The 11,418-nt window shown below is 36.2% G+C and overlaps 2 protein-coding genes across 3 annotated transcripts; one reads left to right on the top strand and one right to left on the bottom strand.

Annotated features, from left to right (window-relative positions):
* Positions 1-266: 266 nt before the first annotated feature.
* neil3 (nei-like DNA glycosylase 3) lies at positions 267-5,796 on the top strand. 2 transcript variants are annotated; one of them, XM_052575260.1, is made up of 10 exons: positions 267-483; positions 583-692; positions 2,982-3,113; positions 3,449-3,662; positions 3,801-3,875; positions 3,960-4,126; positions 4,208-4,377; positions 4,456-4,837; positions 5,195-5,357; positions 5,499-5,796. In XM_052575260.1, exons 1-10 carry the CDS (start codon positions 379-381, stop codon positions 5,679-5,681), a joined length of 1,701 nt encoding a protein of 566 aa, XP_052431220.1. In that variant the 5' UTR covers positions 267-378; the 3' UTR covers positions 5,682-5,796. The 2 variants fall into 2 exon arrangements, with proteins under 2 accessions (XP_052431220.1, XP_052431219.1); XM_052575259.1 differs by having other exon boundaries at positions 268-489.
* Positions 5,797-5,879: 83 nt separating this feature from the next.
* aga (aspartylglucosaminidase) lies at positions 5,880-10,876 on the bottom strand. The gene is made up of 9 exons (XM_052575261.1): positions 10,687-10,876; positions 10,457-10,610; positions 8,606-8,718; positions 7,968-8,080; positions 7,122-7,233; positions 6,756-6,831; positions 6,456-6,563; positions 6,205-6,338; positions 5,880-6,105 (listed from the first exon to the last, which is right to left on the bottom strand). The coding sequence occupies exons 1-9, from the start codon at positions 10,787-10,789 to the stop codon at positions 6,005-6,007; spliced, it is 1,014 nt and encodes a 337-aa protein (XP_052431221.1). The 5' UTR covers positions 10,790-10,876; the 3' UTR covers positions 5,880-6,004.
* Between the last annotated feature and the right edge of the window lie 542 nt (positions 10,877-11,418).

Here is an 11,418-nt window from a genome sequence, read left to right on the forward strand (position 1 = left end):
CTATCTACACTTGACTGAGTAAATTCTGAAGATATATAGCTTGTGTAGTAGCCCATGTAATCTTATAGCCTAAACCTTACCCAGAATATAAGAAATATTTTGGAGTCAACCAGTTTATTCATGGAAAACAGCAATGGTTTGCATAATATTGCCCTAAAAATGTATTCACGTGAATGTACTTACATTGTATAATCTCAAAAACAAACAAAAAAAAGTTTTAGCAACTTTCTACACAGTGACGACTTCCGACGCGTCGAAGGCGCATGCGCAGATTTGAATCATCTGGCGGGTCTTTCTGTTTCATAGTTGCGTAACGTAGCCTACAACATTAGCGATCTTCTTGATTTGTTTGCAGTTTGCTGTTAAATACAAGGCGCAATGGTCGAGGGTCCGGGTTGCACTTTAAATGGAGAAAAGATTCGTGCAAGAGTTCAAAAAGGACAAAAAATTTTAGACGTTCGAAGAAATGAAACCAACAAATCAGGAAGTGTATGGCATCATCTCACCTGATGATATAGCAGTCCTCCGTAAATGACATACATACGAATGTTTACTTGTTTTATTTCTTTTTTTTTTTTTCAGTCTGATGGCAGTAGCAGCAGCTCTTTCCAGTGCTTTATGGGTTGTGAGTTTACAGGCGTGGAGACACTTGGGAAAGAGCTCTTCATGTATTTTGGCTTCAGAGCTCTGAGGTTTGTTTTAATTTATTATTATAAAAAAAGGGTAGATTGATACACTTTTTATTTTAAATGATCATTTTATGGAGCGATTTGTTAGAAGTTTTGGACCAAATATAAGTTTCTTCCCTCATGAAGGCAGATTGAAATTGTCTGGCTTGCTTCCCAGAGCCCTGTTTAGATTTGAAAAGCACCAAAGTCATGAAATTATGTTCTGATTTATGGTTACATTAAGTTGCTGAATGTAATGAATGTATTTTTGGACATCTTAAAGGGCAACTGAGAGTATAGGAAAGAAGTAAATTTAATGTTGAATCGATGTCATTAAGATTTGTAAAATATGTACAAATGTGAATTTCAGAACGTATATATATATATATATATATATATATATATATATATATATATACCCCAACGTTTCTCATGCTCATCAAGGTTGTATTTATTTGATCAAAATACAGAAAAAAACAATATTTTGTGAAATATTATTGCAATTTAATATGTTTCTATTTTAACATACTACACATTTTAATTTGTTCATGTGATGCAAAGCTGTATTTTCAGCATCATTACTCCAGTCTTCAGTGTGACACGATCTTTCAGAAATAATTCACTTTTTTCTTTTCTTTTCTTATTTTATTTTATTTTACTAATATTTTATACAGCAAGGATGTGTTAAATGTATAAAAAGTGGTAGCAAAGACTCATATTGTTAGAAAAGTAAAAAAAAAAAAAAACACAAACACACAAAGCAGCACAACTGTTTTCAGCGCTGATAATAAATCAGCATATTAGAATGATTTCTGAAGGATCATGTGACACTAAAGACTGGGTAATAATGCTGAAAATTCAGCTTTGATCACAGAAATAAATTATATATAAAGTATACTAAAACAGAAAACAAATATTAGAAATTGAAATATGTCACAATATTGAATTTTTTTCAGTATTTTTGATCAAATAAATACAGCCTTGATAAGCACGAGACTCCATAAAAAAAATAAAAAAAAAACATTAAAAAAACTAACTGATCCCAAACTTTTGAACAGCAGTGTGTATGTACAGTGCCCTCCATAACTACTTGAACAGTAAAGACAAAATTCCTGTGGAGTGAAGAAATTTGCAAATACGATTAAAAGATGAATATGAGACAAAACTACAGAATGTCACATTTAATTATTAGCTGTTGCAACAAATACGTTTTACCAAATAAAAAGTTACCGCACTTTTAGAGTTCATCCCACTATTTGGTGTGAGCATAAGTATTGGGACAGTTAAACTTTAGGCAGATAAGATTAAAAGCTAATATTTAGTTGCAGATCCCTTGCATGCAATCAGATCAGTGAGTCTACGACCCATAGACAACACCAGAGTCTTGGTCTCATACTTTGAAATGATTTTCCCAGCCTTTATTGCAGCCAATTCTAACTTTTGCTTGTTTTGGGGAGTTTCTGCTTTAAGTCTCCTCTTTAGCTGGTGAAATTAATGTTCAATCAGATTTAAATCTGGATATTGATTTGGTCACTCGAAGACTTTCCATTTCTTTTCCCTGATAAACTCCTTGACGGAACCGGCAGGGTGCTTTGGGTCAGCGCTTTCTGATGAGTCTGGTGACATTTTCTTGAATACTGGTAGACAAGATAGTCTTGCACCCTTCCAGATTCATTCTGCTAATGTCATCATACATTAAAATGAGATGGCCTGTTCTAGAGACAGCCATGCATGCCCATGCCATGACACCACCTCCACCAAGCTTTACAGATGAAGTACATACAGCTTGGCATCATTTGAAGTTCCCCTTTTCTCTACACTTTTCCTCTCCCATCACTTAGATAAAGGTTAATCTTTGTCTCATCTGTTCATAATGTTCCAAAACTCTACTGACTTTTGCAAATCTAATCTTGCCTTTTTTTTTTACTTTTGGTGCTGGTTAGAGGTTTGCATCTTGCGGTGTATCTTCTGTAATTATGTGTCAAATTCTCCTGCAGACTGTAGATTGACAGAGCATCACTCCAGCTTTCTGGAGGTTGTTGGTGATTTTACAGACATTTAAATTTTTTTCACCGCTTTTATGATTTTGTCAGTCATCAACTACTGTTGTTTTTCTCAGCCGATCAAATGCTACTAAATGATATCTTTTCAAGTGGTGTTTAAATCTACAAATGTTTGGTACTTGGCATACAAATGAAAATCTAGCACAGATATAGCTGAAAATCCTTTTCCAGTAATCACAAATAACTGAAATTGATTGGTATAAAAAGGGTGAAATCATTTTAACTGTACTTTAAATTTGTTTTGATTTAGATTGCACTTTGGCATGAATGGTTCCTTGAAAATAAACCCCCTGGAGAAGGATTTGAAAGGAAAACCCCAAGTGTTGGTTATTCAACTTACCAAAGATGCTGTCTGTTTCATTGACACATCTGTAGAAATCAGGTAACACTTCTTCTAACAGCTCCGATTATAGTTATATAAAACTTCCATTTCATTCCTAAGTATTTTAGGATAAGTATTAAATTTAATCCCGGATTAGATAACATCTTCATCGAAAGTCGAGCACTTTATCCTAATGTACATCTGAGAGGTCAGCTCATCAAGTGCAGGTCTTAAGTAGGCAACTTCCCTGTTGCCAAAACGTTCGCTATGGCGGATTACATTCCAGACCATCATAACTCAGCGTGATCCAGACAGCCCAACTCTTTTCATTTTTACACCGAGCCTTCAAAGATTCTGACTCCTCAGGGAATAATAATTCTGTTTGCTTCCCCTAGACTCTCAGATGACTGTGTGCAGAGAGTAAGAGCCATGGAGGCTCTCGATATCTGTTCACCCAAGTTTAGTTTCTCTCAGGCGGTGGAAGCTGTAAAGAGAGAGAGTGGGAGAATGCTCTGTGATGTTCTGTTGGATCAGGCCGTCCTACCTGGTGTAGGAAACATAATTAAAAACGAAGCGCTCTTCGACAGTGGCCTTAACCCGGCTGTCAAGGTACAATTTGCTTTGTGCAGTACCAACACAAAGTCAATATCTCTGTCGCATGGTACAGTTGAATGAATGTTTTACACCTTGTTTAAAATATTTTTAGAGTGGTAATTTTTTTCAATTCATTCTTCTTCACTTTTAAAGGTCAGGCAGTTGACAAGCGAACAAGTTCACCATCTTGTGAAGATGACACGAGATTTTACACTCCTATTTTATAAGGTATCTTATACTCTGCATTTTTACATTAAATTAGCAATGTAGCTTCTTGTCAGATCTGCATTCAATTTATACTTTTCAAAACAGTGTAGAAAGAATGGATCCCCACTTTACAAGCATTACAAGGTGTATAAACGTCCAAACTGTGGCCAGTGCAGTGGAACTGTCACTGTCTGTCGACTGGGAGACAATGGCAGGATGACATACTACTGTCAGCGCTGTCAAACAGGTGATCCAAGTGAAGTAAACATCAGGTGAGCTGCACATCTTCTCATAGTTACTCATTCATATACACCCAAAAATCCAAGCTAGTTACTGACTTTTCAATTTCACAGTAAACTCCCAACTCGTAATAGTCTGATTGGATGGGCTTATCAAGGAGGAACGAGCAGCAATGATCATGTGGCAAAACGAGAGGAGGAAGAGTGGGCGTGTTCCCTTTGCACTTTAATCAATCGACCAATTAACAAGTATTGTGATGCTTGTATGAGCCCTAGACCGGAAGGTACGTTTCGGACATGTATTAGTGCAGAAATGCACATTTGAGTGTAGTTCATATCTTACTCGCACTCTCTTTTCTCAGTACCTAAAGAGCCCACAAAGCTGGAACATTCACCTTTGAGTCGAGACCTGATCCGCTACCCCTGCAACAGTTTTAGCAAACCCCTGCAGGAAATAAAGATGAATCGTAAGACTGCATTTGGGACAACCACTCTAGTCCTAACCAGCCTCAGCGCAAAACCTGACTCTCCTTCAAGTTCCGCCATTAACCAGGCACACACACTAGAGACAATGAGGGGTCTGAGCACGCACAGCAACTGGCAGTGGAAGAGTCCCAGTAATGGTGTGAGTGGGATGCAGTTCAGAGGAAATGAGCCCCATAAGAGAGAATCTCCAGCAGACCACAGTCAGCCTAACAAGAGAATGAAAACCATGAATGGACTGTCTGGAGGAAGCATGCCAAGGTGAGCGAGTGCAGTTTGGCCTGTGACAAGATATTAGTGAATACTGATATTTTAATTCATTAATATATTCTATAACCAAAGAATACCATCAAGTTTGATTTATAGCACGATCATCCCAAACCCAAAAGCACCTAAGATTTTTTATCTTTCTAATCTTTTTTTGAGCCACTGCTTCACTGCTGTTTTTCATGAACAAAAACATTCTTTAGAATATCTTATTTTGTGATCAGCAAAAATATAATTAAAAGTAAATTGATGATTTTTGCGTGAATGACCATCTTGAATGAAGTTGATGGCAAAATGTCAAATTAATAAAGCTGATTTAGAATAACAGAATCATATCTCCCCATAACTAAGCAGGGGCACACAGAGTAATGACACATCCCTACCCACAACCCCCTGCTGCAAAAGTCATCACCGACCGTGCGCCCTAAGGGTGGTCACTAAGGAAGGAGAAAACAAAGGCAGGCAGTTCTACACCTGCTCCCTGCCACGAGAGACTCAATGTAACTTCTTTGAGGTAAGAAAGTGTCAACTTGTATTTGAAATCTAGGTAAAATTAAAACAATTTTAGTCTTTAAATCAATTAGAAATAAATGTAAAGTTTGAAACTTAAACCAGAATTGCGGGTTTGTACTCATATCTCTGATTCTTGCAACAGTGGGCAGACCTGCATTTTCCCATGTGTCAGCATGGCAAACGGACTCTTATGAAGACTGTGCTGAAACTGGGACCAAATAACGGCCGCAACTTCTACACATGCCCAGTTAAAATGGGCAAGCAATGTAATTTCTTCCAGTGGGCTGAGAACGGCCCTGGCATCTCAATTCTGCCTGGCTGCTGAATCCACGAGTTGGACATGGCAACTTTTGGAGCATTGCTTGCTTTTTAATGTTGAGATGATGAAAACGTATGTGTGTGCTTCTTTCTGATTAAATAAATGCATATTTTGAAATAAAGCATTTCCAATTTCCATCTTTTCCCATTGGTTTCAGTGAAAACAAGTTATAAACATCTCAGACCTCAATGTCTTTCAAACAGATTTTTTAAAATATATTACAAGTTTATTTTAAAGTAGTGCAAAGTGAACATTGATCACAAGGCATATACAAATCAATAATGCATTAACAAACTTTAAAAAATATGTAAAAACAAAATGCTTGTAATTCAAAAGCAGTCCACCACCTGCAACTGAGACTGGTTTGTCTGTGGGTTAACCACCATAAAGGGGAACTGGCTAAACCCAGGACGTTTGTTACAAGCAGCACCTTTGGATAAAAGTTTTGACAAATTCCATTATTATTGTTCATATTCAGAATGATTACACAAACTGTTTTTAGAAACAAACATTATTAGCATTCTCTCACCATATCCACCAGTAGTATTGGCACAAATCATTGCTCCAAAGAAATTGGGGTAGTACTTCTTGATTCTGGAGATGGCCGTCTTACAGGCAACAGTGGGTTGGTCTCCATTTCTCATTAAATCAACAGCAAGAAAACTGATACACATATATAAAATCAAGAAAAGCCTTCAATTAGAAGGTTCAGTAGAATCACACATTTAATTTATCAAGGCAGTTCATATAAAGCAATCTCTTGAGACTGGTGATTATTACCTAGGAAGGAAACGCATCATGATGTCTCCATCCCCTGTGGCGGCCGCTCCCCCCGCTGTGCTATCGGCATAAGCCCCTGCTCCAGCCACTGGCGAGTCACCTACACGGCTACAGATCAGCATGCATATACTTCACTAAAGCTTTATTGACAGGGGACTGCAAACCCATTTCTGTCAGTAAAACTAAATCTCAGTGAGCAAGGTTCTTGAGGTTCTGTTTTTCTTCAGTTTTAAACGCTTATGCATTCTGGCTTCAACAGGACAGTTGAGACATACTAAACTGACAGGCGTTCGTACTCACCCTGGTATCTTATGTGTTGCTCCATTAGTGGATGTTGCAGCAGCCACCTGTCCGTTCTTACCAATCGCAATCATTCCTAATGAGAATTTATGGTAAGAACGTAATGCTTAGATCATATGCATCAATGAATTGAATCAAGCAATGGTTTTCAATTATGTCCTCAAGGCATTCGGCCCATTTATCATACTTCATTTTTATGATGCAAATTAAAACTAATGAGTTTGGTACTCTGTGGGCAAGTCCAGGTCCGCATTCAGAAAACATTTATTTTCACTTACAGACGAAAGACTGATCATTTTGTCTGGCCAGATTATTATTATTTTAAAAATATTTCATGTCTTACAATAAACAACAATCAACAGTTACCAATTGTGTCATGAGAACTGGGGTCAAAATTTCCCTTTGGATGCTTCAGCTTCCACGGCTTGGCTTTGGGTTTGAATGGCCCACATGATTTGGAAGGGTCTGGAAAAACATTCTGTAAAATAAAAATACAAAATAAACATGTAACTTATGCTTTCTTTTACAGTTTGATCTGGGACACAGAAAACTTACGACTTTAAAGCTTTCAAATTAGAATTACATAACAAGGCTATCTATTTTTCATGTTGCTCTCTGATTTGCTTAACCCTTAATGTTTTCTGCAGAGAGATTTAGATTTTTTAAGTTTTGATTAAATTGGCCAACAACACTTACAGTTTAAATCGGGAGAATGGGAACTAAAAACAAAAAAATAAATAATGCATTCTGAGCAATGTTTCAGATATTTCCATAGGGCTTTGATTGTGCCAACAGCAGAATGTTGGTATCAACCACTGTTTTCTTCATAAATCTCACTATGCATTATTCATTGTATTTCACGGTGCATATTTTCTTGTCAGTGATTACACAGATATCCTTCCAAAACATCTCAGGAAAGTCATGCATGAATTGAGGCAAACATGACTCTCTGCTTCTCACTGTACACTTTATAAGATTCATTATGCACCAAGAATTCTGATTCTAACCATAATACAGACTAAAAACGTTATTTATATCAAAAAAAAAAATCTTTCAATGGATTTTTGGTACATTTGAAGTATACTGAAACAGTTTATCTGCCACAGATCATCTTCTAAACCCATCTTTGAAGTCGCCAAAGGTGCTTAAGAAGTTTAAAGGTAAACCCTGGAGTGATGATTACACTGAGGTTCCTGGTTTTTGGGGACTCACCTTTCTATAGTTGGGCTGGCAATTCTTCTGCAACCACTGGGAGAAAATAGCTATTGATTTGTTAGTTGACAAGTCCTCAGACATGAAGCCCATATTTTCAGCAAAGATCGTGGCTGCATGAAGACAGAAAAGTTTTTTTTTTCTTCAGTACTATTAAACTTTATATAGCAAGGGAGATTTGAACAAAAGGAATCACTTAGTTAAGCTGATTTAAAATAAACATTAGATACAAAAAAAAAAAAAAAAAATGGAGCAGCAGAAGGCTGACTCAGCCTTTTTCTTATTGTAATGTGGATGTTAAGCAGCCATGCACAGAGAAATAATTTTTTTTTAGTACTCTATAATTCCTTTTAATTCGGAGAGCAGATGAAATTAATAAAAGACCACATCATTATAAATGGAATAACATCATGTAAAGTGCTGTATATTTCAAGCTGACATAAAATTTGTCCAGGCCTTCAGTGTCTGTACATAATTTTGAGAAATAAATAGTTGAAGAGGCCTTTTTAATACTCATATCACTCCATCTGTGATCACATTTCTTCCCCTATCTGATGTACTGTAAACAACAACTGAACCTCTTGACCATTGCAGCCACATGATTGGTTGGCTAGATATGAAGTGGTTATTGAGTGTACCTGATTCGCCCACTATAAAGGTGTGCTCTGTGTGTTCCATCACAGCTCGGGCAACACCCACAGCGTTTTTGACCCTGCGTAGGTCTGCCACTGCCCCTACTTCCATTGTGTCTCTAAACACGGGGCAAACAGCAAACAGCAAACAAATCACAGCTGATATTTGTGACCCTGGACCACAAAAACATAAGTTCATCATAAGTAGCACAGGTATATTTGTGGCAAAAGCCATCAATACATTGTATGGGTCAAAATCAATACATTGTATGGGGTGAAAACTTTTGAACACGATGAAGATGGCCAAATTTTTCTTATTTTGTTGAAATATAATTGTTTTCCATTTAGTTCTGCCATTCGTAAGCAACAGACGATACTTGTATGTTTCCCGGTACACAAATTAAGTACAATTTACATGGATCATCAAATTCCAAAAGTTTTCACCCCCCAGCTCTTAATGCATCTTGTTTCCTTCTGGAGCATCAGTGAATGTTTGAATCTTTTTAAATAGTTGTGTTTGAGTCCCTCAAATATCCTCAGCGTGATAAGATGTATCTCAAAATCATAAAGTCCCTGCTGGAAAGGGTTCAAATATGTAAAGATGTTGGAAAACTGAAGAATCTGCAGGACCTTAAAGATTTTTCTGAAGAACGCTGCTCAGTTTAACTGTTCTGAACAAACAAGGGACTCATGCTCAACCATCACAAAACAGAAAGACAGTCGAGGATCATCAGGTAACAGAACACAGTACTAAGAACCAAGGGTTCCCAAACTTTTGAGTAGGGTTATTTTAATAATTTCAGCATTTTTTTTGTCTTGTGGAATAAATGTTAAAATATTTTATGTACAATATCTTACTCAGGACAGTACTAAATAAAAAATAACATGCATTTAGTATGATCTCTCTTATTTTTTGAAAATTACTCATATTTTCACAGATTCTGCAAGGGGTGCCCAAACTTCCGATCCCCACTATATATATATATATATATATATATATATATATATATATATATATATACATGGGTCAAAGACGAAAAAGTGTTTAAGCATAAAAAAACGTGTAATACTGCTTTAAACTGTTGTAGTTTTTCACCCCAAAAAAATGCTAAAAGTTTTCGGTTTTATTTAATTGCAATTTTGTATTTGTTTTTCTGAGCAAAAAATAAATATCATACATTTTCCCCTGATTTACAGAAGACACCCAGTAAAATGTCATTCAGTGTAACAAGCTTGTCAGGCACATTTACAACAAAAATCGATTTATGACATATTAAAAGACTAATTACTTTCACCCCAAATACTAATGAGTTGTAATTTTACATTTTTAACATTTGCCACTATCCTAGGTTTTGCCCATTTGTCAGTAAGAGTTTTTTTACTAATTTAAAACACAATAAAATTTAGTATGCTCCATTATTCTTTTAGATATTTTAATATGTACACGTCAGAATAAGAATGTTGTTTGAATTTTTGCATAAATATTGTGTTACACTGAATGACAATGTAACATTATTTAAACCAAATTTTGACATTTTATTCCCCAAAAACTTATTTGAAACCTTAAGAGTAAATTAATAGCCTTGCTGGCAATTATTATTAATGGTGATTATTAATGGCTGACAAACTTTTAGTGTTTTAAATTATTGTTCTGCTAAAGAAATCTGTCTCAGTGTGTGTTTTATGTTATTTAAACATTTATTTTTTTATTAAAATTGTTAATCTATGCCGAGTTACATTCTTTTTGTAATGCAATATATTAAAGTAGTACAACTGGACGTTTGAGTTAATGTATAGTGATTAATATTATTGGCTGAATTACTGGTTAAGTATATTGATGCATATGCCTAACGTTACCCATTCATGATCATCGCGTCCAGGGTGGTCTCTCCGCGCTCATCCGGGCTCCCGCCGAACCCCACGCTGCCATCACACTGCTCGAGCTCACACCGTGCGCAGCCCCGCTCCACCGCGTCCAGAACCGAGCCGCCCTTCTGCAGCGTGCTCCAGGCTACAGACAGAACCCAGTTTAAAGTCTAGTCATTCCACAGAGCTCATACACGGAAAAGTCATGGCTAGTCTGTCACCTGCGTTAGCTGCATCCTTAAATTGCCAAGTGTTGATCACCAAGGGCAGTGCAGCTTGATTCAGAGGAAGCAAACAAATGATAACAAATACTCTTTGAATCATATTCAATACTCAATGGATATAGCCTACATTTCCTTCTAAGAGTATATTATCGGAACAGCCTGGTCACGTGCGTGTCATGCATATCCGTGTTTTGTCACGTGATGTAATGAATATTTAAAGAGACCGCGGCGCGTAGTCACATATATTTAAGTAAATCATATTTTGAGGAATCAAAACGGTTTGAATTCGAATTGAGTTTTCACTTTTATGTCCTAGGGGTTAAAACTAAACGTTTTTTTAATTTGTATTTTGACCAAATAGACAACTGAAAAGCTACCGAAAAGCATGTTTGAGATGAAGAGACTCGATGCATGAAGAATAAAGATTGAAAATCAACGTAAATAGCACTTGGTAACAGATTTCCATTTTTTCCAATAATAATAATAATAATAAAATCTCCTGAGATGCATGAAAATTTTGTTTTAAGGGAGTAGTTACTCATAGATAGATTTGAGACTGTACAGTCGATTAATAGTGTACTTCTTAATTATCATTATCATTATTTTATTTTTTGAGAAATCCTTTCCCCTAGTAGAGCACAATAGTCAGGTTTGAGAAGTAAAAATTACATTCATTTTCTCCATATGGGGAATAATCTGTTTATTTATTGGAAAAATGACATTACATAG

The sequence above is a fragment of the Carassius gibelio genome, chromosome B14, assembly GCF_023724105.1.
Source record: "Carassius gibelio isolate Cgi1373 ecotype wild population from Czech Republic chromosome B14, carGib1.2-hapl.c, whole genome shotgun sequence".
Taxonomy (NCBI): Eukaryota; Metazoa; Chordata; class Actinopteri; order Cypriniformes; family Cyprinidae; genus Carassius; species Carassius gibelio.

Coding starts and splice junctions, on each gene's coding strand:
- neil3 (XM_052575259.1), top strand. CDS start 379: ATGGTCGAGGGTCCGGGTTGCACTTTAAATGGAGAAAAGATTCGTGCA. Junction 490..582: donor AAACCAACAAATCAGGAAGT/GTATGGCATCAT, acceptor TTTTTTTTTCAG/TCTGATGGCAGTAGCAGCAG. Junction 4,378..4,455: donor TATGAGCCCTAGACCGGAAG/GTACGTTTCGGA, acceptor CTCTTTTCTCAG/TACCTAAAGAGCCCACAAAG.
- aga (XM_052575261.1), bottom strand. CDS start 10,789: ATGATTCAAAGAGTATTTGTTATCATTTGTTTGCTTCCTCTGAATCAA. Junction 7,234..7,967: donor GCCAGCCCAACTATAGAAAG/GTGAGTCCCCAA, acceptor TTTATTTTACAG/AATGTTTTTCCAGACCCTTC. Junction 6,564..6,755: donor GCAACACATAAGATACCAGG/GTGAGTACGAAC, acceptor GCTGATCTGTAG/CCGTGTAGGTGACTCGCCAG.